Genomic DNA, 26,958 nt, shown 5'->3' on the forward strand with positions numbered 1-26,958 from the left:
CCATTTTGCTGTGCATTCACCTAGCTCTGAGATCACTTTAAAGTTCTTCACAGACTTTTCTAGTCTTAATCTAAATAATTTTGTCTTCTACAGATTTCACCACCTCCTTGTTCTGTCCCTTTTTTGATAATTGGTGAACATATTAGTCTACACTGGTGCAGACTGGTAGAGACCTTTGGGGCCACCCTACTGTTAACCTTTCACCAAACTGAAAATTGCCCATTTATTTTTGCTCTTTATTTTCTGTTTCTTAGCTGATTTTGGCAGAATTCTATGAGTACTTCTTTTTCTTAATAGCCTCTTGTGAAGGACTTTTTCTGGACTTTCGAAAAGCCTTTCACAAATTACATCAACTAATTCTCTCTTATCCAATATCTTGTTGACAGAGAATTCTAACAGATTACAGAGGCGTGATTTTTCCATAGCTAATCCAGTTGTAGTGGCTTGAAAATATTAAAATATGTATTGATTCTGGGCCAAATACTGTTCTCAGTGTCAACATTGTAAATTCAGACTAACTCAATTGGAGTTAGTCTGGATTTACATTGGTACAATAGAGACCAGAATTTGTCTAGAAAAACCTTAATTCACAACCATAGATTGTTTTCAAACACAGCTTATTGAGCAACTCAAAATGTTCTAAAAGATCAAGATCTGTTTCATGCCATATTTTAGCAAGAAGCTGCTGCATTAATAATGTCAACTAAATGAAGCCTATAACTATACACATGCTTATTTTGCTCTCATTAATTTATCTATTAGCTATGACCACGAAGGACGCTTGACCAATGTAACACGTCCCACCGGAGTGGTGACCAGCCTTCACAGGGAAATGGAAAAATCTATTACCATCGATATAGAGAATTCCAACCGGGATGATGATGTAACAGTCATTACCAATCTCTCCTCAGTGGAGGCTTCCTATACAGTGGTTCAAGGTACAAGAGTGTACTTTTCAGCACGTTAGACACAAACACCAATATCTCCCTAGTACTTTAAGGGAGCCAGTCTCAAAAGATTCATATCATAAGTGCACTTCTGAGCAAGAAAAAGAATAACATAAGGTTCTTGGAGGAAACTCCCATACATGCTCTGTGAAAATGGCAGTTCCTCAGGTCAGGCAGGGGAAGTTTTGTCTACCCTAGTTGAGTCAAATACAGTATGATCATTACCTGTTGTAAATTGGCTCTGCTAATGCCTTTCATGTCAGGTTTACTTTACCCACATTCAGAGTGCATTGCACTCCATTGCAACGTTGGCTATGACTTTAGGGACAAAAAGGTGGATTCTTTACAGTGACATAATGAACTTGTATAAACTATCTTAGTGTAAAATCCTAGCTGAGAAAAGATGCAGGCAGTTTTTATCATAGTGTAACTTGATGAGATCAGCCCTGTCGCCCTGATTTATCCAAGTTAATTCTTTCAAGTTAATGGAACTGCTTATTTGAGTAAAATGCAGGATCAGGCCCTTTTCTGATGCCATGACCAAAAAAAAATTGTGTACCATGTTTTCAATGCAGCATGACCACATCAGAGAATGCTGCCACAGCTGAGATACTGCAGAAGAAATCAGCAACAAAATGGTGAAATGTTACTTTGTGTGAAACTTTCTGACATGGACCAAACATTGTATATGACACAATGTAAACAGTCACAGTTACCGAAGATAGATTGAAAGGAGTTTAGTGGATGATGTTTTTTTAATTAAGAGATAATGTCACTGGAATAAGAACATTGTCACAGGACAATAGTCTCCTTCTGACGTATAAATGTCAACATTTATAGACTATTATCCTCTGACACCTCCTGTTCCAATGACTTTATTTCTGTTATACCAAATGATTAATTATGTAGATGCTGTCTTTTTGTCAGATGGATATTGATGCTTTGGTGAGCTGTGCACAACTGAAGTATTGAAAAGCTCCATTCTGATTGTCTCACAGAATAGAGCTGGCTGTGTCAACCAGTCAGAGAATAACATGGCTATAAAAGTACAGTTTTATTTTTATAACTTTTATCAGTAAGCGAAAAGGCCAGACATCTGATTGGCTAGCTTAGCTTCTTTATGGTGGGATAAAGAATGACACATACACACACAAAGGATTGTGGCTGCCAGCTTGTATTGTTTGGGTATCGCACCTTTGGGATTTAAAACTAATCTATAACACCGCACTGTGTAGTTGCTGGGAGGGCAGTTTTTAAAAGACTGAAAAAGGGATTAGTTGTTCACTTCTGACAAAAGATTCCAATGGTCTCTTTTTTACATCACAGCATTTAATAGGCTTGTTATTCATCCCACAGTTCAGTTAAAAAATATAATTTTCCCCTGAGTTTTGTTCCTTTTAGAAATGCATCCACATAAATTATGGCGCTGAAATACATCACTGTATGTTTTGATTTACAATTAAGAGTAAATGGAAAACAACAGTATAAACTTTAGCACCTCTGCAGGCTTGCAACATTAATACCATTGTTCTTTACATAAGTCAATAACATTAGTAATATCTACCATAGCACAATTCAGGCAGGCTTCGTTTGAGATCAGTGGAAGTACCATGAAAACCTATTAAGTTGATGTTATCTTCTCTTTATGACTAAAGTTGCTAAATTTTGTTTTTTATTATTTTACTAGATCAAGTGAGGAATAGCTACCAGCTCTGTAATAATGGCACTTTGAGAGTGATGTATGCCAATGGAATGAGTATTAGCTTCCACAGTGAACCTCACGTCCTGGCTGGTACTGTGACCCCTACCATAGGACGATGTAATATTTCCCTGCCAATGGAAAATGGCTTAAATTCAATTGAGTGGCGCCTAAGAAAAGAACAGATAAAAGGCAAAGTGACGGTGTTCGGAAGAAAGCTCAGGGTAAGTGGAACTCACTGTTACAACAACAATCTTTTGTCCTGTATCTAGACCGTTTTCTACTCAAAATGATATTTTATTCAATTCTACTTCATAAAAATGAATAAGACAATGAAGTGGACTAGCATTGGTGACGTTTTATGTATTTGAGAGGCCAAATAAACCTATGGAGTAGTCTGCTGTTACCAGTTATCAGAAGCTCCATCAACTAGATGATTCAAAAGGAGGCTGGTAAAAAATACCGCGTAGAGTCACTATAGTGGAATTGCCATCTTTCTAATGAGCTGTAATATCAAAATCATGACCACTTGTTGTCTATCAATATACTGTGGAACTCTTCACAAGAGTTCTTCCAAACAAAATTCTAGTTCATGTAATTACATTCTACTAACCTAAATTCCCCCTGCAATTTCTCTGAGATAAGTATTTATCTTTATTTCCTTTTGTAAACTGCAAGGCTGTGTTAAACAGCCACGATTTCCCCTCCCCCCTTCTTCCCCAAGGTGGCTAAAATTTCACTGTGGATGAAGTGGCCCCAGTATGTAGAGATTGAAAGGCACATTGGGATACTGGAAAGAAAAATATGGCTTTCCCCTCATCCAAAGCCCATTTAAGTCAATCAGAGACTTCTGTTGGCTTCATTGGGTATTGGATCAAGCTGTTTATAGAATCCTAGAAATACAGAGCTGGAAGAGACTTGAGAGGTCATCTAGTTCAGCCCCCTGCACTGAGGCAAAACTAAGTAAACCTAGACCATCCCTGACAGGTTTGTCTAATCTTTTCTTAAAAGCCTCCAAAGACAGAGATTCCACAACCTCCCTTGCAAGCCTGTTCCAGAGTTTAAGAACCCTTATAGTTAGAAAGTTTTTCCTAATATCTAACCTAAATCTGCTTTGTTGTAGATTAAGCTGATTACTTCTTGTCCTACCTTCAGTGGACCTGGAGAACAATTGATCACAGTCCTCTTTATAATACCTCTTAACATATTTGAAGATTGTTATTGTGTCCCCCCCTCAGTCGTCTTTTCTCAAGACTAAACATGCCCATTTTTTTAATATCTCCCCATAGGTGGGGTTTTCTAAATCTTTTATAGTTTTTGTTGCTCTCCTCTGGACTCTTTCCAGTTTCTCCACATCTTTCCTAAAATGTGGCATCCAGAACTGGACCCAGTACTTCAGCTGAGGCTTCACCAGTGCCGAGTAGAGCAGGACAGTTACCTCCCATGTGTTAAATACAACACTTGTATTAATACACTTCAGAAGTATATTAGCTTTTTTTCAGCTGCATCACATTTTTCACTCTTTTTCAATTTGTGAGCCACTATAACCCCTAAATCCGTATCAGCATTACTACCACCTAAACAGTTATTCCCCATTTGTAGATGTGCATTTGTTTTTTTCCATCCTGAATGAAGTATTTTGCACTTTTCTTTATTGAATTTCATCTTGTTGATTTCAGACCAATTCTTCAATTTGTCAAGATTGTTTTGAATTCTAATCCTGTCCTCCAAAGTGCTTGCAACCCATCCCAATTTGATGTCAACCTCAATTTTTATAAGCATACTCTCCTCTGTTATCCAAATCATTAATGAAAATATGGAACTCTGCCAGACTCAATATTGACCTGGAGGGACCCTCTAGACCAGGGATTGGCAACCTTTGGCACGCAGCCCACCAGGGTAAGCCCCCTGGCGAGCCAGGCTAGTTTGTTTACCTGCCGCGTCTGCAGGTTCGGCCAATCACAGCTCCCACTGGCCCCGGTTCACTGCTCCAGGCCAATGGGGGCTGCGGGAAGCGGCGTGGGCATTGGCCTGGAGCAGCGAACCGCGGCCAGTGGGAGCTGCGATCGGCCGAACCTACAGACGATCTCTGCTCTAGACACACCCTCCCAGTTTGACAGTGAACCACTGATACCATACTCTTTGAGTATGGTTTTTCAAACAGTTGTGCACCCACCTTACAGTAATTTCTTCAAAGCATTATTTCCCTCATTTGCTTATGGGGATATCATATGAGAGAGTGTGAAAAGCCTTCCTAAAATTGAGAGATATCACATACTACTTCCCTATCCACTAGGCTAGTAACCCTGTCAAAGAAAGAAATTATCTTCATTTGGCATGATTTATTCTTGACAAACCTGTGCTGGCTATTCCTTATAATGCTATTATCTTCTCGGCGCTTACAAATTGATTGTGTAATAATTTGTTCCAATATCTTTCAAGGTATCAAAGTTAGGCTGACTGGTATATAATTCTCCAGGTCCTCTTTGTTCCCCATTTTAAAGATAAGTACTATGTTTGCCATTGTCCAGTCCTCTGGGACCTCACCCATCCTCCCTGAGTTCTTGAAGATAGTTGTTAGCAGTTCCAAGATTGTTTCACCTAGTTCCTTAAGGAATTGCATAAAGTGTTCTTATCATTAGATATTATACAGTGAATCAACTGCTTAGTTATTTGCAGAGAGAAATAAGACAGGAGATGTCACATTTTAACATTCTCCTGGTGTTTAGTGGTTAGCAAATTCTCAGCACTGAGTTATCAGTTGTTCTCCCTGTTTTCTTTATGCTGTCTGTATCTTCAGAGTTGCATGCTCCTGTATTTTTTTAAAAGACAAAAACTGGAATGAGATTAGCAGCTAAATCCTTAATGACTGGATTTCAGGACTGTGTAATTGATTTTTGATATGCTGTAGTGTAGAAGTTGATTATAAGTATTAATCACTCCTTTTCTAAGATAAATCAGCTCTGCATTTTGACTAGGTCTTCAAAACAAAAATAAATGAGGCCCTAAAATAAAATGGCTATAATCCTTACTCTAAATATTAAAAATTTAATAGAGGTATTTGTGGTAATTACCTGAAGTTAAATGCACAAATCTTAGAGCTGAATCCTTGCCAGAGTTAGATTTTCTTCCATCATGTTTATGCAAACCAAAACACAGCTTTATCTAGCAACACCTCAACATTTAATTGTCTGGTGTTAGTTCCTGTAACAATAATCACATATCCATTTAGCTCTTTTAAATGGAAATTACTATGAGATTATAGCAGGTTGAGGGGACTGAAAATGCAATTTGAAAATGAGGGAGAAAGCGTAGAATTTATTTGCATTTCATTTATTTTAATTCACCTTTGTAAACTGTTTAGTGAATGAAATAAAAGCAACTGTATTGGAAAATTGTGAGGGATGCAAGGGAGACAAGGAGATGCAGCAGTGAGGGATAGATGAAGGGAGGGCACAAGAGATAATGAGTTATAGTTTCCATGGGTATTTACACTCTCACATCTCTCAGCTGAGGCCTAAATTTGAGACAGAGACACAGAACCAGGTGCATGTGAAAGGCATTAGTCCAGGAGTCTGTCCTTGTATGTGATTAATTTCTTAAAGCAAATACCATTTTCAATATTAAATCTCCCTCTGAAATTTCACATGTAAATATTAGCCATGATTGAAGTGAGATAACATCAGCTTTGTTTATGGGACACAGGTACGTTTCAACCTCAAATTTAAAAGCCTCTTTCTTGAGGACTCTCAATTGAGAGGTCAGATGCGGTCATTCCCTGATTGTTGGTGCTCAGACACTATGTGATGGGTGCCATACAAAACCATACATCCATACTTCATTGGTGTGTTGTGTGCTATCAGCATTCTCATCGCAACCTGACACATCCACATTCTTCTGGGCAGAAAACTCCTGCTGCTCAACATGCAACTATCCACTTACAGTTCATCACATCAGCATTATGGTAGCAAAATACTGTATTAGTAATTCTGTAGTTTATCCCAACCAGGGTCATGGGGTGTTGTTGAGCATAACATTGCACCATTAGAGATACTAGCTTTGTCTCTGTAGTTTATCCCAGTGTTCACATGATTTATGAATTTTTGAGCACTTAACGTCAACCTAACTCTCCTATTTGCACTCCCTGAGTTGAAAAGAGAAGGGGCCATTAATGCTAATGGCAGGAGCAACATCATGGTAGGGCTAGGATGTAGCTCTCCCCCGAGCACCAGCTTGTAACTAGGGCAAGAGCATGATACACCTTCTCTAAAGGTTTAACAAGGGCCCCAGTGAGCACGGTGGCTGTGGAGGCATTATCCCTGCTCTTGCCTATGCCAGCATAAAGCTCCACTGCTCGTAGGGAAACCTCTGCCTTAGTAGGGGTCAGGACTAAAGAGCCATAATTAAGCCTATATAGGAAAGTGTATACTGTTTTTTATATTAACCAATTTATGTCAGGTATTGTTGTTTACTGGTACATTCAGTAGTGTATTGAATGTTGTTCAGGCAATTTAATACAGAACCCAGAGAGAGAGATTACACTTTCTGGTTTGTTTGTTTTTGTTTTGTTTTTGTATACACTGTAATATCACTCAAGTGAATTTTGCTGGAAGAGCCATTAACCAACGTCTAGAAGGGCTCTTCCCTATTGTGACTTACACAGCAACAGCAAAAAGAAGCAGCAGATGTGTGTGTAGGTAGCAGAACAAAAGAAAAATAGCTTGCTAGATAATCTTCAGTCATGATAGTCATATAGTGTTGTTAGCGTTCCCCGAAGGAGTGGGAGTTAGTCATTTTGTTTGGGTTTCTATATAATTAATATGACATTACAATTATACTCTGTGGTGTTACTTATTTTACAAATGAAAGCGAAGTTACTGAATTATCAAACAGGTGCTTCTTTATTCTCAGAATAATGTTTTTGTGTAGCTATTCTGGTGTATAATTGTTCAGAAAGCTGGTACTTCAACTCACTGTGACAAAAACCTAGTAACCTTTGTAAAGTAGATTCGGCTTCCTTCTGAGCAAAAACAGAGCCCTTAAAGTCAAGTTTACTGGCAAAGGCAGGGTGCAGGATACAGCTGCTGTGATGAGGCAAAAATGTCAAGCTGTTTATAAAGATGCAAAACTCTTAAAAGAGCTGAATTTTCAAACAATTGATTTCGCCTCACTCCCTCCACACAAAAAACATCCAAGAAGGCAGGCGATCACCATTTCTCCTACACATAAAGACAACAGAGGAACAAGAGTTGGTTATGGGGTTTTGGTGCTTGGTGAGGACTTCCGGAGGTTCAAACAGCAACTCCCACCACTGGCTTTATAGGATCATAAATTTCAGTGTTGATGATGGGATTTTGTTGCTCTTGTATGTTTGAGCATAGCAACATCACTTACTGATGGAAACCCACAGTGCAACATATAGCAATAGAGAATTTATGATCTAGTAATTTTAGGTCTAGAAGGAGAAAAGACCTTTAAGAACATCTTGGAAACTTTTAAAAACCCTGTAATTAGGATAATTATATACAAAAATAATCTAAAATTATGACTAATGGGAATGACTAATGACATATGACTAATAGGAATTTATTAGCCCAATTTATTTGAGGAATTCACCAGGAAAGTTTTTTTCATAATTTAGCTACTTTGGAAAGAATTGAAATTTTGGAGCTATGCTAGAATTTTCCTTTAATTTTACAGACAGATGTCTTTAATATAACAAGCAGGTACCCTCTATTTTCCCCAGCAGCTCTTAAAGTGCAGGGTCTCCATGGACATTTGATATGTACACAGATTTTGCACTCACAAAAATGGTGGCCACTTCTGAAAGTTTGCCCTCTATGGCTGAGTTCTGCTTCCAAGACTTCCTTTCTACTAAAACTTTGAATAAGGAATAAGATGGAGCATTTCCTTTCCTAATTTTTTTTCTTAACTATACTGTTGTCTTCACATCAGAGCTAGTCTATTTGTCAATATCAAAACCTTCTGTGGGAAATCCCACATGAAGAGCAATTTCTAAGAGTTACTAAAGAAATGAAAACTGTGTTAAAAGAGCTGAATTTTATTAACTGGAAAATATCACACTGAAAAAAAGTACGATAATTTAAAAAAAATTCTTATGAACACAAAATTGTATTAATTTTAAAATTGCTTTTTATAGAACTGAATTCCTACAGAGTGGGTTGGGATGGGAATTGGGCTTACTCTGCCAGTGAAAATAATTCAGAATAACTTTTATGTCCTCTAGGAAGGCTCAGGATTAATTTACATATTGTTTGATGTGCAGTTTAAATTTGGATAAGAGAAAATGTTGCTTAATCAAACCTACTGTAAAATATAAGATGAAGAACAAATTCCCAGGAACAGATGAATACTTCTTAGGTAGTCCTTGCTGTCAAAAGATATCTAATTTAAAGACTTCTTCTTTATTAATGGTGCGTTCACAATTAAATTACTTAAGAAGCTTTATTAGATTACAGTGCTGGCCTGGATTTTCTGTGGTTGGCCTCCAGTGAGTATACTGCTTTATCTTTCTTATAGCATTTGCAGTAGTGAACGCTATAGTTGAGGTTACATATACAATTCTTACAGCCCCTTGTTCTCGTATGTTCATAACTTTCCAAAAATGTTTCCTGTGGGACTGAAACTTTTCATGCTGTGTTGTGTTTGTTTTTTGAAAGTCTTACTAAAGAAAGTGAGAAAGTGAAATATATTTACTCAGCTTAAAGAAATTTATGGGATTTTTATTGCTTACTAGGGACCTGAGCTTGCAAGATGCTGGGAGTTCAGCTTGCTCAGCAAGCACCTTGTGGGATCAAAGCCCAAAGCCTGAAAAAGGACTGAACAAAACACATTATATGTGCCGGCACCTCTGAGGAAAACCCTCTCTGTTGAAAGTGGGGGAAGTAAAAGGAGAAAGTGTTCAAGGCATGGATTCTCAACCTGGGGGTTGTGACTCCAACAGTGGTCATGGCAGCCCTCCTATTTATATGGCTAGATTGAAGGGGGAGTCCTCAAAACTCTTTCCTGGTGTACTGTGGGGTCATGGTATGAAAAAAATGTTGAGAAATACAGTTGAAAAATTACTTCTGAGCATACTCTGTGGGTATCTACTAAATGTTAACAGCTTATAACAAGGCCAGGGGCTGTTGCTCAGAGATTACTGCTAGCCTAGGATGTATTGTAAAATGTCTCAGCAAAACACAGCTGCATTTTTTTAAAGCAAATTCTGGGAAATGTAATTGTCCTTTCAATTTATTAGTATTTTCACTGTAGCAGTTAGCATGGGCTAGGATTTATCGATTCACTGAACATAGCCTTCTTCCATTTGTATAGGTCCATGGAAGGAACTTACTATCCATTGATTATGACAGAAACATCCGCACAGAGAAAATATATGATGATCATCGGAAGTTTACACTGAGAATAATTTATGATCAGCTAGGACGTCCTTTTCTTTGGCTACCCAGCAGTGGGCTTGCTGCTGTCAACGTTTCTTATTTCTTCAATGGACAACTGGCTGGACTTCAACGCGGTGCTATGAGTGAAAGAACAGATATAGATAAGCAAGGCCGAATCATATCCCGCATGTTTGCTGATGGGAAAGTGTGGAGTTACACGTACCTGGAAAAGGTACGTGGCTTAATTTAAACTACAGCAATAGTTACGAGGGCTGAATGCACAAAAGGTGTTAGGCTTTGTGACGCTGAGCATCACAGCGCCTAACTTTTAGGCATCTAGAAATCACTGGATTCACAAAGACTGGGTAAGGTGCCTAGGCTACCTATACAGTGAATGGAGAGAGAGAGAGGCACATTAGAGCGTGACTCACAAAAGCCAGGAAGCTAGGTGTGAAGTTCAGCCTAAACTAGCCAATAGGAGATGCCGACCAGAGGAATATGTGCCCCTCTTATGGAGACAGGCACCGAAGTCTGGGCTGCAGGAAGGGACCTGTCTATGTTAGCAATTCACAGCCAGGAACTCCGTTTGGAGTTAGGCCTTTATACAAGAAGCTGGAGGTGGGAGGAAACCAAGCCCAGTGGTTAGGGGACTCACCTGGGCTGTGGGAAACCCCCTGTTTGTGCCCCACCCACCTGAGGGGGAGAAGGGATTTGCTATCTCTCAGGTGAGTGCTCTAGCCACCTGGCGGATGTGGGTCTCCCTAAGTCTCTCCAGAGCAGCTTCAGGAGAGACTGATGGAGCTCTCCATTAGAATGCCCTCACTACTGGGCTAAAAGTTATGAGGGATCTCTTCCTCCTCCCCCGACCAGCCCCAGCTGTTCCGTCACAACTTGCCTGAGAGATGGTGGGAGATGGTGGGAGATGGTGGGAGACAGGTGCTCAGATGCCTGAAGGGAGGCAGCAGTGCACATGTAAAAAGGCAGAAACGTAATCTTCTATTTTCGTTTTACTGCAAAAACTTAGGGATCAAATGTGTTTATGCACCTACAAGATTAGGTGGGAGTTTTGTACATTGTAATGTTGCCCAAACTGGGACTTAGGCACCTAAAACAGGGACTTAGGCGCTTAAAGTCTTTTGTACATTCAGGACAGAGACTCTGCTATTGCATACATATACATGACCTAGGATTCTTAGTGTTCCCACAGTTAAAAAGTCTTTTGTGCCAGATCTCTGAATTTTTTAGTTATTCAATTAATCAAAGGAAATACTTTGTTCATGGTTCAGCTCTTCTGATAATCCATAAAATAGAATAGGTCATCATATAATAGCATGAACTAACAGGATGAATTTTACTATTTTAAAATGCATGACTAAGCCTGACAGAACATCCCAGTAGCTGCAGATATCTCATCTCTAATCATTATTTATTAAATGAAAATATGGTAATTCATTTCTATTTAACCTAATTTAAATCACTTTGATCTTGAGAGTTTATCTAATGTTCCCTAAACCCCCTCCCTCCCAGTGTATTGTTTTAGGTATGCTAGAACAGTTCTCTGCTAACTTTCTTCACACATGTTTTACAGTATTCAGTGTAAATTACAACTGCCAGTGGAGATATAAATGAGGGCATTAAACTCACTTTCCCCAAAACAGTAAAGGAAGAGGGTAGAAGAGGTTGATACAATGTTCCTTCCATTTCCTTCTCAGGATTGATCTTTTTTTCAAAGAGGAAAATTTACTTATCACAGATGGTGGCAATATAGTCATATTGTTGGGCAGCATTGTGCCTTAGATGTATTCGGATTTTATTTATATTTTTTATTATTGTAACACTGAAACCTATTCAATAAATTCTTGATTTAAAAATTTGCCTTTTTCCCCCATAAGTTCAGAAAGTGAAAGAAATGGAAAGACAGTAAAAATATATAATCTTTTGTCTTTTTATTTTTGTAATAGTCCATGGTACTACTGCTTCAGAGCCAACGGCAGTACATCTTTGAGTACGATTCCACAGACCGTCTCCAGGCTGTCACCATGCCTAGTGTTGCTCGGCACAGCATGTCCACTCATACATCTATTGGCTACATTAGGAATATTTATAACCCTCCTGAAAGCAATGCTTCAGTGATTTTTGATTACAGTGATGATGGGAGGATTTTGAAAACATCTTTTTTAGGAACTGGTCGACAAGTCTTCTACAAGTACGGGAAACTATCCAAGCTGTCTGAAATTGTTTATGATAGCACTGCAGTTACTTTTGGATATGATGAAACTACTGGAGTTCTGAAAATGGTTAACTTACAGAGTGGCGGCTTTTCTTGCACAATCCGGTACCGTAAAATTGGTCCACTGGTTGACAAACAAATCTACAGATTTTCTGAAGAAGGCATGGTCAATGCAAGGTTTGATTACACCTATCATGATAATAGCTTTCGGATTGCTAGCATCAAGCCTATAATAAGTGAGACTCCTCTTCCTGTTGATCTTTATCGTTATGATGAGATCTCTGGCAAAGTAGAGCATTTTGGCAAATTTGGAGTCATTTATTATGATATAAATCAAATAATTACTACAGCGGTGATGACACTGAGTAAACACTTTGATACCCATGGGCGTATTAAAGAAGTTCAGTATGAAATGTTCCGATCACTCATGTATTGGATGACAGTCCAGTATGACAGCATGGGAAGAGTAACAAAGAGAGAACTGAAGCTTGGACCTTATGCCAACACAACCAAATATACCTATGATTATGATGGAGATGGGCAGCTCCAAAGTGTGGCAGTAAATGACAGACCAACCTGGCGTTATAGTTATGATCTGAATGGGAATCTTCATCTCTTGAATCCAGGGAATAGCGTACGGCTGATGCCGCTACGCTATGATCTAAGAGACAGGATTACACGTCTGGGTGACATGCAGTACAGAATTGATGATGATGGGTTCCTATGTCAACGAGGCTCAGATATATTTGAGTACAACTCAAAAGGTCTCTTAACAAGAGCTTACAACAAAGCAAGTGGATGGAGTATTCAGTACCGTTATGATGGGTTAGGGCGAAGGGCTTCTTGTAAGACTAACTTGGGACACCATCTGCAGTACTTTTACGCTGACCTTCACAACCCAACGAGAATGACACATGTTTACAATCATTCCAATTCAGAAATTACTTCTCTATACTATGATCTACAAGGCCATCTGTTTGCAATGGAAAGCAGCAGTGGAGAAGAATATTATGTTGCCTCCGATAACACAGGTACACCACTGGCAGTATTCAGTATTAATGGCCTCATGATCAAGCAGCTTCAGTACACTGCATATGGAGAGATATATTATGATTCCAACCCTGACTTTCAATTGGTCATTGGATTTCATGGAGGGCTGTATGATCCTCTGACCAAGCTGGTTCATTTTACTCAGAGAGACTATGATGTTCTAGCTGGGCGTTGGACATCGCCTGATTACACAATATGGAAAAATATTGGTAAGGAGCCTGCTCCATTCAACTTATACATGTTCAAGAGCAACAACCCTCTCAGCAATGAACTTGATTTAAAGAATTACGTAACAGGTAAGAACTCATTAGCAGTTGTTTTCTAAAAGGTTTTAGTGCAAATTTCTAAAGTTTAGAATTTTGTGTTGGAAAAAGAAATAGATCAAACTTCTCCATTCCAGGACTTTCCTTCCGCTGTCTCCTCATCCACCTGCAGAACCCTTCTCCCATCTAAAAGCTAGGACCATTTTCCCATTCGGAGTATGAAAAGGACAACATAGTCTTGACATAGTCATAGTCACTCTTAGTTGTGACCCCCAGATTAAGAACCTATGAAAGAGAGACACACATGGTTATTAAATAAAGGGGAATCATTTTCAACTAATAATAAATAATAATATTTAGTTTTTATGTAGCATTTTTCACGTAGATTTCAAAGTGCTGTGCAACGGATGGTACCATTATCCCCACTTTGCAAAGGGGGAAGATGAAGACAGATGAAACTGAGTGCCCCAAGTCACCCAGCAGGTCAGTGACAGAGTCAGGAATTAGGACTCAGGTCTCCTGATCTCCGGTCTAGTGCCCTATTCCTTCAATAGTGTCCTCAGAATTACCTGCTGACTTTGTCCATGGGCACAACATGAATTACTACCAAGAGTGGCACTGATTAAACATTTACTTTCCCAATTCTGCCTTTAAACGCCAACCTATTTTTAGCTCTTGCTTTAAGAAAAGAACCTTAATGTTTTAAACATTGTTTCCTCTTGGAAGACGGAGGAACATCTGTAGTGTTAGGATGTGGAGACAATAAATCAGTTTAGATTGCATGTACTGGGTTTGGGTGACACATCTAACTTCCTCTCAATTACTACTAATTTGCCACTTAGTAGGATCACATAGTACTTGAACTAGCTGCAAACCATTTTTTTAAAAGAAAGGTAATTAAGATGTATTCAGGAGAAACTCTCTGAAAACTGAGTCTGCAGCATGTCGTAATTAAAAACCGCAGTACAATTTAAAAAACAAAAAACAGAGCTACCACAATTTTACTGGCAGCACTTCAAGAAAAGTTATATTATGACTGTTAGTTCTTTGTGACTGTGACTACATTGTGTGTGCATAATTTTTCAGGTTGCCCTTCAGTCGTTTTGCATTCTGAAGACACTAGTATTTGCTCTTGATACTGGGAAAGAATTTATCAGTGATCAAAGTATCTTGAATTCTTGAGGTCTAATTCTGTGGTCCTTAATTGAACAAAACTATCAGTGTCCGTCAGGGTTTGGCTCAGTTAATAACTGCACACTTTGGCCTCTAGTGATTAATTTCAGAAGCCCCCAAATCCAGTGGGTCCTGTCTCACTTTAAGAGATTTCATTGCACTCAGAAGATGTTATATTCATTTTCATTCATGCATCCACAGAAGAAATTCAGAAAAGATATACTAATTACTTGTACACTATGAACTTTTAATTCCACCAAAAAATGGTTTATTGCTAATGCAGATACGTGCTGTTATTATTGGATTCCCTGGGCTAAAAGACTATTCTTGGACAAGAAGTTGTTATATATGGAGTTAATTTTCATAAGTGAGAAATACATACAACCGTCATACACAGCCCTCTAGACATATTTACAGTTAACACCTGATGCTGATTTGCTGAAAGTTTTTTGCTGCGGAAAAGAATTTCTCCAGCTGGGTAACAACATCCTGTGAAGAACATTAGAAATAGAAAATAATGAACTACTAGAATGAGAGAGAACCTCCTCTTTATTGCCAAATGAGGACAGCTAAAGTAAATTGTTTGGGAGGTAACGTTATTCCATCTGATAACAAACTGAAACCGTGAGAAAAAGGAGTAATGGTCCTATGCTATATGTAGCTGAAGGGAAAATGTATAATGCATTGGAAGATCTGTACACATTTCTTTAATGTAACCAGGACAGAATCTGAAATTTTGTACTACGTTATTTGTTTCAGTATTTAGAGGGGGAAAAAATTTAAGCTACACATTCAAAACTTCTCCACCCACTAAAATTAGATTTGTAATGGCTCATTCCACCCCACCCCTAAAGGAGACTAGGAAAACAAGTTTGTAACATGGTCTGGATGTCAACAGATTCAAGCTCTGGCAATGAAGTGCAGGATAGGGAGTGAGTCTGACGCTCGCTGACATCAGTCCCCTCTCCTTTAAATCTGGGGTTTATTATTGTCATTCCAGCACGTCAGTTGATTTCTGCAGTCATGATAGCACATGGAGGAGAGAGGAAGTCTCTAAATCAGGCAGGAGAGCTGGTCAAAATTTTTCAAACAATTAAAAACAAATTTTTGAATTTTTTTCAATGAAACCCCAGAGCAAAAAGTTTTCATTCTCCCGCACCCTCCCCATTTTCAGAGAGAAAGGAGTAAGGGAGGGAAAAATTAGAAACATTTTCAATAAAAATGTTCACAGATTTTTTTTTTAATAAATCCAAAAGGCATACCTTTCCAAAACTTGCAAACTGAGTATTTTGAATACTTTTGGAAAAATTCTTTCAACCACTTTAGACATGTTGCTTAATGCACTGCTGGAAGATGTTCAGATTCTACCATGACGAGTGCAGGACAGGAACCTATATAGAATAGAACAGAACCATCTGGTAGTCAGGGTCCAAACCAGATAGAGCTTTTTTGGGAAAAACCAATACCTTGGAATTCACAAAAACTGACATTGGAGCAGAGGAGGAATGCTCCCTGTGAAACATCACTATGTAAGGCCTTGATCCTGCAAAGAGTTGTGCACTTGACTTGAATGGAGCTACTCACCTGTTTAAATCTTTGCCAGAGTAGGGCCTAAGAGGGGAACCACGTTTTGTGCCAGAGGAAGTTTCCAAGTGTTCTCACAAGCATTAATCCAGTATCACACAGAGTGTAGCCCCATTGTAGTAATCCAATCAAGAGATGACAGAGCTATGGGTAACTATGGTGAACTGTAGGAAATGTTTAGATCACTCATATATTGGATGTCAGTTCCATATGACAAGATGGAAACAGTAACCAGAGAGCTGATATGGAATCAGAAATAGAGGTCTGGAAGGAACCTCAAGATGTCATCTAATCCATCCACTGAGACAGGATTAAATATACCTGGACCATCCCTGACAGAAGTTTGTCTAACCTGTTCTTAAAAACTTCAATTGACAGAGATTCCACAACCTCTCTAGGTAACCTGTTTCAGTGCTTAACTATCCTTACATCTATAGGTCACTGGTGACTATTTATAATGTATTTAAAATAGTCATTCTTGCATCAGTTCACCCTGGAAGAGTACAATTGTGAGAGCTTCCAAGCAATAACAGGTTAGAAATTCGGAGGCCAAACTCTAGTTGAAATCAAGAGTTGAGGCCATAGATTCCCTGAGATACACATTACTCACCTTCATTTCTCACTCATGTATTTACTTTTGATTTTTAGATGTGAAGAGCTGGTTGGTGATGTTTGGATTTCAGCTCAGCAACATTATTCCTGGTTTCCCTAGAGCAAAAATGTACTTTGTGCCACCTCCATATGAGTTGTCAGAGAGTCAAGCCTGTGAAAATGGACAGGTATGCTGAAGTTCTTGGTGTTTTAAAGAGATTTTGTTGGTCTTATATTGTATTTGGGTATCATTTTAGGACTATAGACATAGGGTCTACAATAAATAGAGTGCACAATATTTGTTTCATAGTGATATGAAATTCAATATAGTCAGCTTTTGGAGTACTGAACATGCCATCTTTCTTACCAACCTAGATTATTACCATAATAGCAGCATCGTTAGTTCTTCGTATATATTCCCTTGAGTTGTTACTCGATTAACAATAGCAAATGGAAATCTCAACGTATAACTTACCATCTGTTCTATCTTTATCATTATAATCCTTATGCCTTTTATTTATGTTAATAAAAATATGGTTTATAATTATCGTACTATTAAAGAACAGTTTTACTCAATATTTTACAGGGAAAAATACATATTTTTTGTTTGTTTGGGGGCTTAATTTTTGGCAGGCTTGGGTTGTAAATTTTGGTGTTGCAACTAAAAGTAAACTGATGTTTACTTCTTTGCCTGATTAGGAAAGGCATATGCTTACACACACACACTTGAAATTACTTACCCAAATACTGGGCCAATTTCTAGTCTCAGAAGTCAGTGGAGTTATCCACATTTATAGTAATGTAACTAGTCTTAGAATAAAATTTTAAAAGCATCTAAGTGAATTAGGAGCCCAAGTTCTGTTTTCAAAAGTAATTAATTTTTGGCCTGCCCTACACCTAAAACTTACATTGCTCAGGGAAGTGAATAATTCACCCCCTGAGAGACTTAGTTAAACCAACCTAATCCACCTCTAGGGCAATTAAATTCTTCCATCGACAGACATAATGTCTCTCTTGAGAGGTGGGTTTACTACAGTGATAGAAGAACCCACAGCTGTGCTACTGTAGCATTCTAGTGTATCATGGAATCATAGAATATTAGTGTTGGAAGAGACCTCAGGAGGTCATCTAGTCCAACCCCCTAATCACAGCGGGACAAACACCAACTAAATCATCCCGGCCAGGGCTTTGTGAAGCTGGGCCTTAAAAACTTCTAAGGATGGAGATTCCACCACCTCCCTAGGTAACCCATTCCAGTGCTTCACCACCCTCCTAGTGAAATAGTGTTTCCTAATATCCAACCTAGACCTCCCCCACTGCAACTTGAGACCATTGCTTCTTATTCTGTCAACTGCCACCACTGAGAACAGCCTAGCTCCATCCTCTTTGGAACTCCCCTTCAGGTTGTTGAAGGCTGCTATCAAATCTGACCCCCCTTCTCTTCTGCAGACTAAATAACCCCAGTTCCCTCAGCCTCTCCTCGTAAGTCATGTGCCCCGACCCCCTAATCATTTTCATTGCCCTCCGCTGGACTCTCTCCCAATTTGTCCACATCCCTTCTGTAGTGGGGGGACCAAAACTGGATGCAATACTCCAGATGTGGCCTCACCAGTGCCGAATAGAGGGGAATAATCACTTCCCTCGATCTGCTGGCAATGCTCCTACTAATACAGCCCAATATGTCATTGGCCTTCTTGGCAACAAGCGCACACTGCTGACTCATATCCACATTATCCACTGTAATCCCCAGGTCCTTTTCTGCATAACTGCTGCTTAGCCAGTCGGTCCCCAGCCTGTAGCAGTGCATGGGATTCTTCCTTCCTAAGTGCAGGACTCTGCACTTATCCTTGTTGAACCTCATGAGATTTCTTTTGGCCCCATCCTCCAATTTGTCTGGGTCACTCTGGACCCTATCTCTACCCTCCAGCGTATCTACCTCTCTCCATAGTTTAGTGTCATCTATGAGTTTGCTGAGGGTGCAATTCATCCCATCCTCCAGATCATTAATAATCTGTGTAATAAAATGTGTAGATATACCCTAAGTTCTTAGGTGCCTATGTCTCACTGAAAGTCTACAAGACTTTTAAGTCACATTTTGAAAAGTGACTTAGGTTCCTAAGGCACATGGCACATTTTTACTCTTATATCTTCTAGGTCAGAATGTTCAGAAATTACACATAATCTGTTAATAAATTGGTTCCATTGGTTCTACAGACCCTCTTTAAAAGTTTTAGCTGATTGACTCCTGAATACTCTTGTGATGGGCATGCTGTAGATAACCAAGATAGATAAATCTGAATATATATACTATACAAATAGTGTATCTGAAAAGACAAATGCACAGAAAGTATTTTTATCTGACAGTCAATTCTATGGTATTTTGAAAATTGAGTCCTTTATGTTGGTTTAGGTAACTGCAATATGTATATGTATTGCTCTCTTTAGTTGGTTCACTGTACAGTGTATAGACCAGCAACAACAGTTTGAGTGGTACCTTCTATAGCTTATAGTTTTTTACAGCACCATTTCTCCTTGTTCTTTTGAATAAGGTATAAAATAGGACTTTGAGGTCAGCATTTTCAGGCTGTCTATACCTTATTTGTTTGTTTTTGCAGCTAATTACTGGAGTTCAACAGACAACAGAAAGACACAATCAAGCATTCATGGCCCTTGAGGGACAGGTCATCTCTAAAAGATTACATGCCAATATTAGAGAGAAAGCTGGGCACTGGTTTGCAACAACTACTCCCATTATTGGGAAAGGGATCATGTTTGCTGTGAAGGAAGGCCACGTAACAACTGGCATTTCCAGCATTGCCACAGAAGACAGCAGAAAAATTGCCTCTGTGCTTAACAATGCATACTACCTGGAAAAGATGCACTACAGCATTGAAGGAAAGGATACCCATTACTTTGTCAAGATTGGCTCATCTGACAGTGACCTTGTCACCCTGGCAATGACCAGTGGGCGGAAGGTATTGGACAGCGGAGTGAACGTTACAGTTTCCCAACCAACCCTCCTTATCAATGGAAGGACTCGAAGGTTTACAAATATTGAATTCCAGTATTCTACCCTGCTACTTAACATACGGTACGGACTGACCCCCGACACACTGGATGAAGAAAAGGCACGAGTGTTAGACCAAGCTCGACAGCGAGCCTTGGGATCAGCATGGGCCAAAGAGCAGCAGAAGGCACGGGATGGCAAAGAGGGCAGCCGCTTATGGACTGATGGAGAGAAGCAGCAGCTTTTGAGCACAGGAAGGGTTCAAGGTTACGAGGGATACTATGTACTTCCAGTGGAGCAGTACTCAGAGCTAGCAGACAGTAGCAGCAACATCCAGTTTTTAAGACAGAACGAAATGGGAAAGAGGTAACAAATTAACCTGCTGTCATCCTCTGCTGGATGAATCAGTAGTCACAACTGTTATCTCCTCTCCTAAGGAGATGAAGACCTAACTGGGGGCACTAGGCTGAGCTACTTTGGGATAGCGAGTGGCAAGAAAGCTCACATTTTTTGAGTTAAATGCTACTGTTCAAGTGATTAAAAACCACATCCTGAAGTGGACTAAAGCCAGACTGATAACTTTAACCATACAAATTAAAAAGTACCCCTAAAATATTACCCACTTGTTCTGGGTCTAAAGAAAAAAAAAAGAAATAAAAATAGAAAAAAGGCCTCATATTATATTACCTCACTCCATTCACACGTGAGCAAACTTTAAGAAATTCAAGAGGGCCACCTTCTCTAGACCAGCTGATGGAACAAAAATGATTCACACTGCTTGTTTGATAAATATTCAAGAGGTTTTCATTTAAAGCAAGATACAGGTGCATTTAAAACATGACTCTTGGGTGATTTGTGTGTAATAACTGGAGGAAAATGAGAATGCGAGGGAGAGACCACTGGAAATACTAAATTAAAAAATTATTTAAAAAATAACAAACCTGCACTTGCACTCAGACCCTGCATTTGTCTGGCCTGAAGTTTAATTTATTCAAAGAGGGCAGAGTGTAAAGTTAAATTTAAAATGGTGGCTATAATCACTACAAATAAATTTCATACTCTGTTTGTCTTTGAAGATTCCATTGTGAACAGTATAACACAGTTACAGGGTGTAGTTTGTTTAGATTCAGTAGTTTGTTGGTATCAGTTCCAGTAGAGCTGTGGGCATTGTGTTACACTATTGCAAATGGGCACCACTTCAGATCACCCTGTACATACATCAGCCAGAAGGCACAATCACTGTTTCAGATTTTAAAATTATTAGTGTGTTTGTTTGGTCGAGAAACTGAGACAATCACATTATGGTCACCACAAAAAATTAAAAAAAAAAAAAAAAAAAGCTAATAACTTTGGTACAAGAACTTTTTTGTAATATACATGTATGAATTGTTCATTGAGTTTTTATATTAATTTTAATTTGCTGCTAAGCAAAGAATAGAGACAGGCAAAGATAATTTATGGCAAAGTGTTTAAATTGTTTATACGTAATAAAGTCTCTAAAACTCCCGTGAATTATTTGTCTCCTATTGTGGAAATGTTTTGAGAAAGAAAATTGTGTAGCTGTGGGTCTGTCTATACAACCTATTACACATGCACCTTTTAGATGCAGAAATGGTGTGCGAGCATCGTACATTATACAAATTCTGTTAATATCCCTTCCTCTGGACTCCAGGTAAGCTATACATTCACCAGCAGCTCTGTTACACGTGTTAAACTGGCAGACATTTTTAAAAGTTTTTGCCGTGGAGCAGAACAAAAATAATTTGGGAAAAACAATGAAATACAAGTTATGTTAATAAAGCAACTGAAAAAGTTAGTGGCGGGGGGTGGGGGGGAACCCTACAGGCAGGTGTACAGATATAGGCCCCAATTCTGCAACTGGATATGTAAACCGCAAACAGAGCCATTCTACTCTCAATGACTCAATTTTAGAGGCAGGGCCATAATCCCTTTATTGCATCCTACCTTTACCAAGCCTGCAGCTGTTCGAATCTATCATTGTACAGACAATCTGACCACTACTGCTCCCATTTACATTGGTGTACATTGACTTAGTGAAGGTTTTTTCTCGACTTATGCTAGGGTATCTCTGAGCAGACTTTGTTCTAGTGACATCTTATTCAAGGTTGTTGCCCCATTGGTGAGACACCTGGAATCTGAGATCAGTGCCAGCCTTTTAGAAACTTTTCATTTAGCTCTAGTGGCTACCACTTCGGGGTTCTTAATTAGGGTTGCCAACTTTCTACTCGCACAAAACCAAACATCCTTGCCCCACCCCTTCTCTGGGGCCCCACCCCCTGCTCACTCCACCCACACCCCACCCCCGTTGTTTGCTCTCTTCACCCTCACTCGCTCATTTTCACTGGGCTGGGGCTGCGGGTTGGGGTGTGGAAAGGGGTGAGTGCTTCGGCTGGGGGTGCGGGCTCTGGGGTGGGGCCAGTGATGAGGGGTTTGGGGTACAGGAGGGAGCTCCAGGCTGGGGGGTGGAGCTGAGGGGTTCGGAGTATGGGAGGGGGCTTCGGGCTGAGGCAGGGGATTGGGGTTTGGGAGCGGATACAGGCTGTGGGCTGGGGGTGAGGGTTCCACGGAGGGAACCAGAAATGAGGGGTTCAGGGTGCAGAAGGGGGCTCTGTGCTGGAGCAAGGGGGGGTGAGGGATTTGGGGTGCAGGAGGGGGTGCTGCACTTGGTCAGGGGTTGAGGTGCAGGGGGTGTGTTGGCTCTGGGATGGAGCTGGGGATGCGGGATTTGAGGTGCAGGAGGATGCTCTGGGCTGGGACCGAGGGGTTTGGAGGGCGGGAGGGGGGAATCATGGTTGGGGCAGGGGGTTGGGTTGTGTGTGTGTGCGGGGGCAGGGGTGTAGGCTCCGGGCGGTGCTTACCGGAAGCAGCGGCATGGCTCCTACGCGGAGGCACAGCCAGGTGGCTCTTCACACATCCCCGTCCGCAGGCGCTGTCCCTGAAGCGCCCACTGGCTGTGGTTCCCAGTCAATGGGAGCTGTAGAGCCAACGCCTGGGGCGGGGGCAGGGTGCAGAGCCCCCTAGCTGCCCCTACATCTAAGAGCCAGAGGGGGGACATGCCGCTGCTTCTGGGAGATGCGTGGAGCCACTGGAGGCAGGGAACCTGCCTTAGCCCTGCTGCACCACCAACCAGACTTTTAAAGGCCCAGTCAGTGATGCTGACTGAAAGTGCCAGTGTCCCTTTTTGACCAGGCGTTCTGGTCGAAAACTACACACATGGCAACCCTACTCCTAATTCAAGTCCAAACACCTGCTCTTCATTCTATAAATAGTTCCAGATGGCCTGCATGGCCAGATTGTATATGGCTGACGGAATGCTGAAATGCATCTGAGCAATTCTGAAGCGGAAGCTTTACTGAGTTTTATTGTAAATGGCAATCATTTCCCTGAACTAAGACTGTTTATTCATGTTATGTGGAAGTTTAATTTTACTTTTGTGAAAGGCTGCAGAGAAGATATTGCTATTTCCACTGATATCAATGAATATACACAATTCATTATGTCCACTTATTAGGCCGCATTTTAAGAAGTGACCCAATGATTTCAGTTGCATTTTTTAAAAAAAAGCACACACACATTTTTGTCAACTGTCTGACTGCACCACTGCCACCCCACCCCCCAGACTGGTAAACATGTTATTGTCATTCTTTGCTTGTGCAATTAGCAAATTTCTTTGAAATTCAATTTTATTTTTGAGTACGCTTCAAATGACAATAAAAAGTGATTATCAATAGCCATATAAAACAGATTCACTCTGTTGATGAGAAACAGCCAGCCATGAAAATAAAGTTAAATATTTCTCTTATATGCAATAACAGGAGGAAAGTTTAAAGTTCCTCTCTAATGTGAAAAGAAAAGGAGTACTTGTGGCACCTTAGAGACTAACCAATTTATTTGAGCATGAGCTTTCGTGAGCTACAGCTAAGTGAGCTGTAGCTCACAAAAGCTCATGCTCAAATAAATTGGTTAGTCTCTAAGGTGCCACAAGTACTCCTTTTCTTTTTGCGAATACAGACTAACACGGCTGTTACTCTGAAACCTCTCTAATGTGACTAACCCTTTGCTTCTGAAGATAATAGAAGGAAGTTTGACAGTGTCCAGTTTCCTCCTGCTTTTAGTTTATTTTTGTGATTAGTCAGGAATCATCACAGGGTGAATTTAGAGATCAGTTCTACATTTGGGACTTTGGGCCTCTTTATAACCCAAGAGGTGATGTTCTTATGAGTTGTGATGGCAGTAGAGACCCTTAAGTTAATTGCAGGCTTGAATTCACTGTATTCAGTTGTGTTGGAAGCAAAACAATGTGACAAGTTGTGTTGTACCTTCAGCACTTGGCAAGGCATACATTTATTATCATATAAACATAACTAGTGTAGAATTCCCCTTTGCTGAATGACTTAGTACATATTTACTGTCTAAATGTGGGCTATTTTGTTTATATCACACTGACTGTTTGCCTGGCATGTTGGACTTGAAGCTTCATTTTATTAGTCCTTGTAGTCAAAAGTCAGATAAACAGGTGAGTTAAGCAGTGGGTAGCAGTTGTTGGAAGTTTACTTTGCCTTCAATGTAGATGATGGTTATTTCTGGCCTGCACTAATAGGTAGGAGTTTCAGTCCATTTTGTGCTATGGGATTGTTTCTGTGGTAAGGAAGATTTGAGGAGGGTGGGGAGGTGAAGGCTCCTTGCAATTCCTCCTTTATTCCGGTACTGAGCTCCTATAGATTTAAAAAGCAGAGTCAGTGATGCTTTATGTTATCCCTCTGCATTCTGATGAAGCAAAAGTGGTCATGATTACGGACAAGGGTTAGGAGCTATTTTATATTTAACTTCTAAGTGGGGAAGAGATGACTGTATCGTGCTGTCAGGGGTAGGACTCTGGCTCTGTTCTATTTTACTTCACTAATACAATTTGATAGTTATGAAGCATTGGCATTTCATTTAATGTGTGTTGATAAACATTTACCCAGAAGTATTTCTCATGCAATCATGTAACAAGAGGCGCTCTAATAAATGCCTCAGAGGAAGGTGACAGACTGAAGACAGCATTCTCTGAATTAATTTAAAGCTCTAGTAGACTCCCCATAATAGGAAGTACATAGGATTATTTTCATATCAAACATCAGACAGCTCTAGCTATGTACTGCAGGATATATTGCACATTTGAAGAGAACAAATTAATAGCCCCTAGGAATGTGGGATCTAGGCATCAAAACAGACTTTGGCCCACATAATTGATTAACAAGAGCTTTTATTGACACTATATGTCTGTCCTGAGTTGGTGTTACACAAAGAGTAATGAGTGCAGTGTAAGTGCTGTAATCAGCATTGATGACTTTACAAAGTTCTGGAAGTATGTTACCATGCACAATGGCTACTTGCTAGCTCTTTTCCATGTAATAACAATAGGGGAAAACTTCTAGTGTATTTTACTTTCCCATTAAAAAGTTTACTCTGAGTAAGTAGGACTTTGCAGACTTCACTCTCAGGAGTTGACTCATTCTAATTTCTGAGACAGAGACTGCATCTGCAGGGAGATTCCAAATCACCCTAAAACGTGTTACCTTCAAAAAATCTCCCATTTCTATGCTGAAATATTAAGATAGCTGCAACTGGCCCCAACTCCCTTCTGCCCAGTGCTTCTCCACCTAGTGGTTCATAAGTACGGCTGATTGGAAAATGTTACAAAAGCCATTTAAATATTAGCCAAATAAATTATGATCAGATACTATTCACCAGTTTCTCTTTAGATATTCTGGGTGGGGTTTTCAAACGCATTTGCGTAACTTAAGAAAAGCACAGATCCTGTTGATTTTCAGTAGAATTTTTCCTGAGTGTTTTGGGTATTTTGAAAATGCCACCCTTTTATAGCACCTAGTCCACTGGTACCCACTCAGCCTCCAAATAAAGTCTTTGAAGTGGACTCATGGGAACCTCAGGCTCCTCTTTCCTTCCCAGACAAGCAGATAATGCCACTCAGAATTCCCAGAGACAGACCAGAGGTTACCAATATGCCTGCATTCTTAGCTCAACTGACTCTTCTTATCCATTGACTATTCTGTTAAAGGCCACATAAGTCCATTTCAAAGCATCTCTCTCTCATCCCACCCACGCTGTTAAGCTTCTTCTCATGTTTCCTGAAGAATCACTACCATGTCTAAGGATGTGTCTTAAGACTGCTTGCCAAGACCTCTGCAAGTTATACAATTGCTTACAGAAATCTAATATCCCAAGGAACTCGAGCATACAAATAAATAGTCCTTCCCATGTCAATGACTGTTTTGTAGGGAATGTCTAAATCACGCCCTTAGATTCTTAGCCAAGAAAAAAAATTCTGTGCCCTTCACACAATAAAGAGCCCTAAACTTCCACTCCAGAGACTTACTGTCCAGCCTTGGCTCTACTTTTTTCGACAATTTACTCTCTGTCCTAGAAACCAGGGAGAGGAGGCAGTTTTCATTCCTCCTCCAACACTGCCACTAATCAAAGGGGTCTCCTACAATTTCAGCAATGGCAAAGAGATATTGAAAATGAGAAGTGGGAGAACCTCAAGGGTGTGGCACTCTGGTTTGGTTTGGTTTGGATAGGCATGCTCAGGTGATTTCCAGACTTTACAATATAGAGTCACCACTTCTCAAGCTAAATGTGAAGGGGAACTGGGTGGTTATCTACTTGGGCAGGATCAGTCAGAACGCTGGCTCCTCTGCGGCGGTCTTTATGGTTTCCCCACTTCCCTTTGCTGAGCCTCCTTGTTCTAGTCTCCCCTCCGTCCTTCTACAGTCCCTTTACTTTCCCCGTTGTCTCTCACCACGATGCCATCTGATATATGTCCATCCCCTCATACCTCTTTGAGGGTTCTCCATTCATATCAGCCTCTTTTTGCTACCGCTCCCCTACTTTCTATTAGGTTAATCACCACCCCATAAGTAACCCTAACACCAAGGCTGGAGTGGAGCAAATCCTGTTCCTACTGGGGGAAACAAATTTAAGTAATCA

The 26,958-nt window shown here is 40.0% G+C and overlaps 1 protein-coding gene across 5 annotated transcripts in view; it reads left to right on the forward strand.

Moving 5' to 3' along the window:
- TENM2 (teneurin transmembrane protein 2) overlaps window positions 1–21,450 on the forward strand; it is a 1,082,146-nt gene extending 1,060,696 nt beyond the window's left edge. For all 5 annotated transcript variants that reach the window (XM_073355925.1, XM_073355928.1, XM_073355933.1 and 2 more), the window contains 6 exons: window positions 763–938; window positions 2,635–2,870; window positions 9,982–10,278; window positions 12,008–13,622; window positions 16,995–17,125; window positions 19,553–21,450. In XM_073355925.1, coding sequence (XP_073212026.1) covers window positions 763–938; window positions 2,635–2,870; window positions 9,982–10,278; window positions 12,008–13,622; window positions 16,995–17,125; window positions 19,553–20,314 — 3,217 coding nt within the window. In that variant the 3' untranslated portion in view covers window positions 20,315–21,450. The remainder of the gene's footprint in view (window positions 1–762; window positions 939–2,634; window positions 2,871–9,981; window positions 10,279–12,007; window positions 13,623–16,994; window positions 17,126–19,552) is intronic.
- Window positions 21,451–26,958: the final 5,508 nt, after the last annotated feature.

The sequence above is a fragment of the Lepidochelys kempii genome, chromosome 8 (assembly GCF_965140285.1).
Source record: "Lepidochelys kempii isolate rLepKem1 chromosome 8, rLepKem1.hap1, whole genome shotgun sequence".
Classification (NCBI taxonomy): domain Eukaryota; kingdom Metazoa; phylum Chordata; order Testudines; family Cheloniidae; genus Lepidochelys; species Lepidochelys kempii.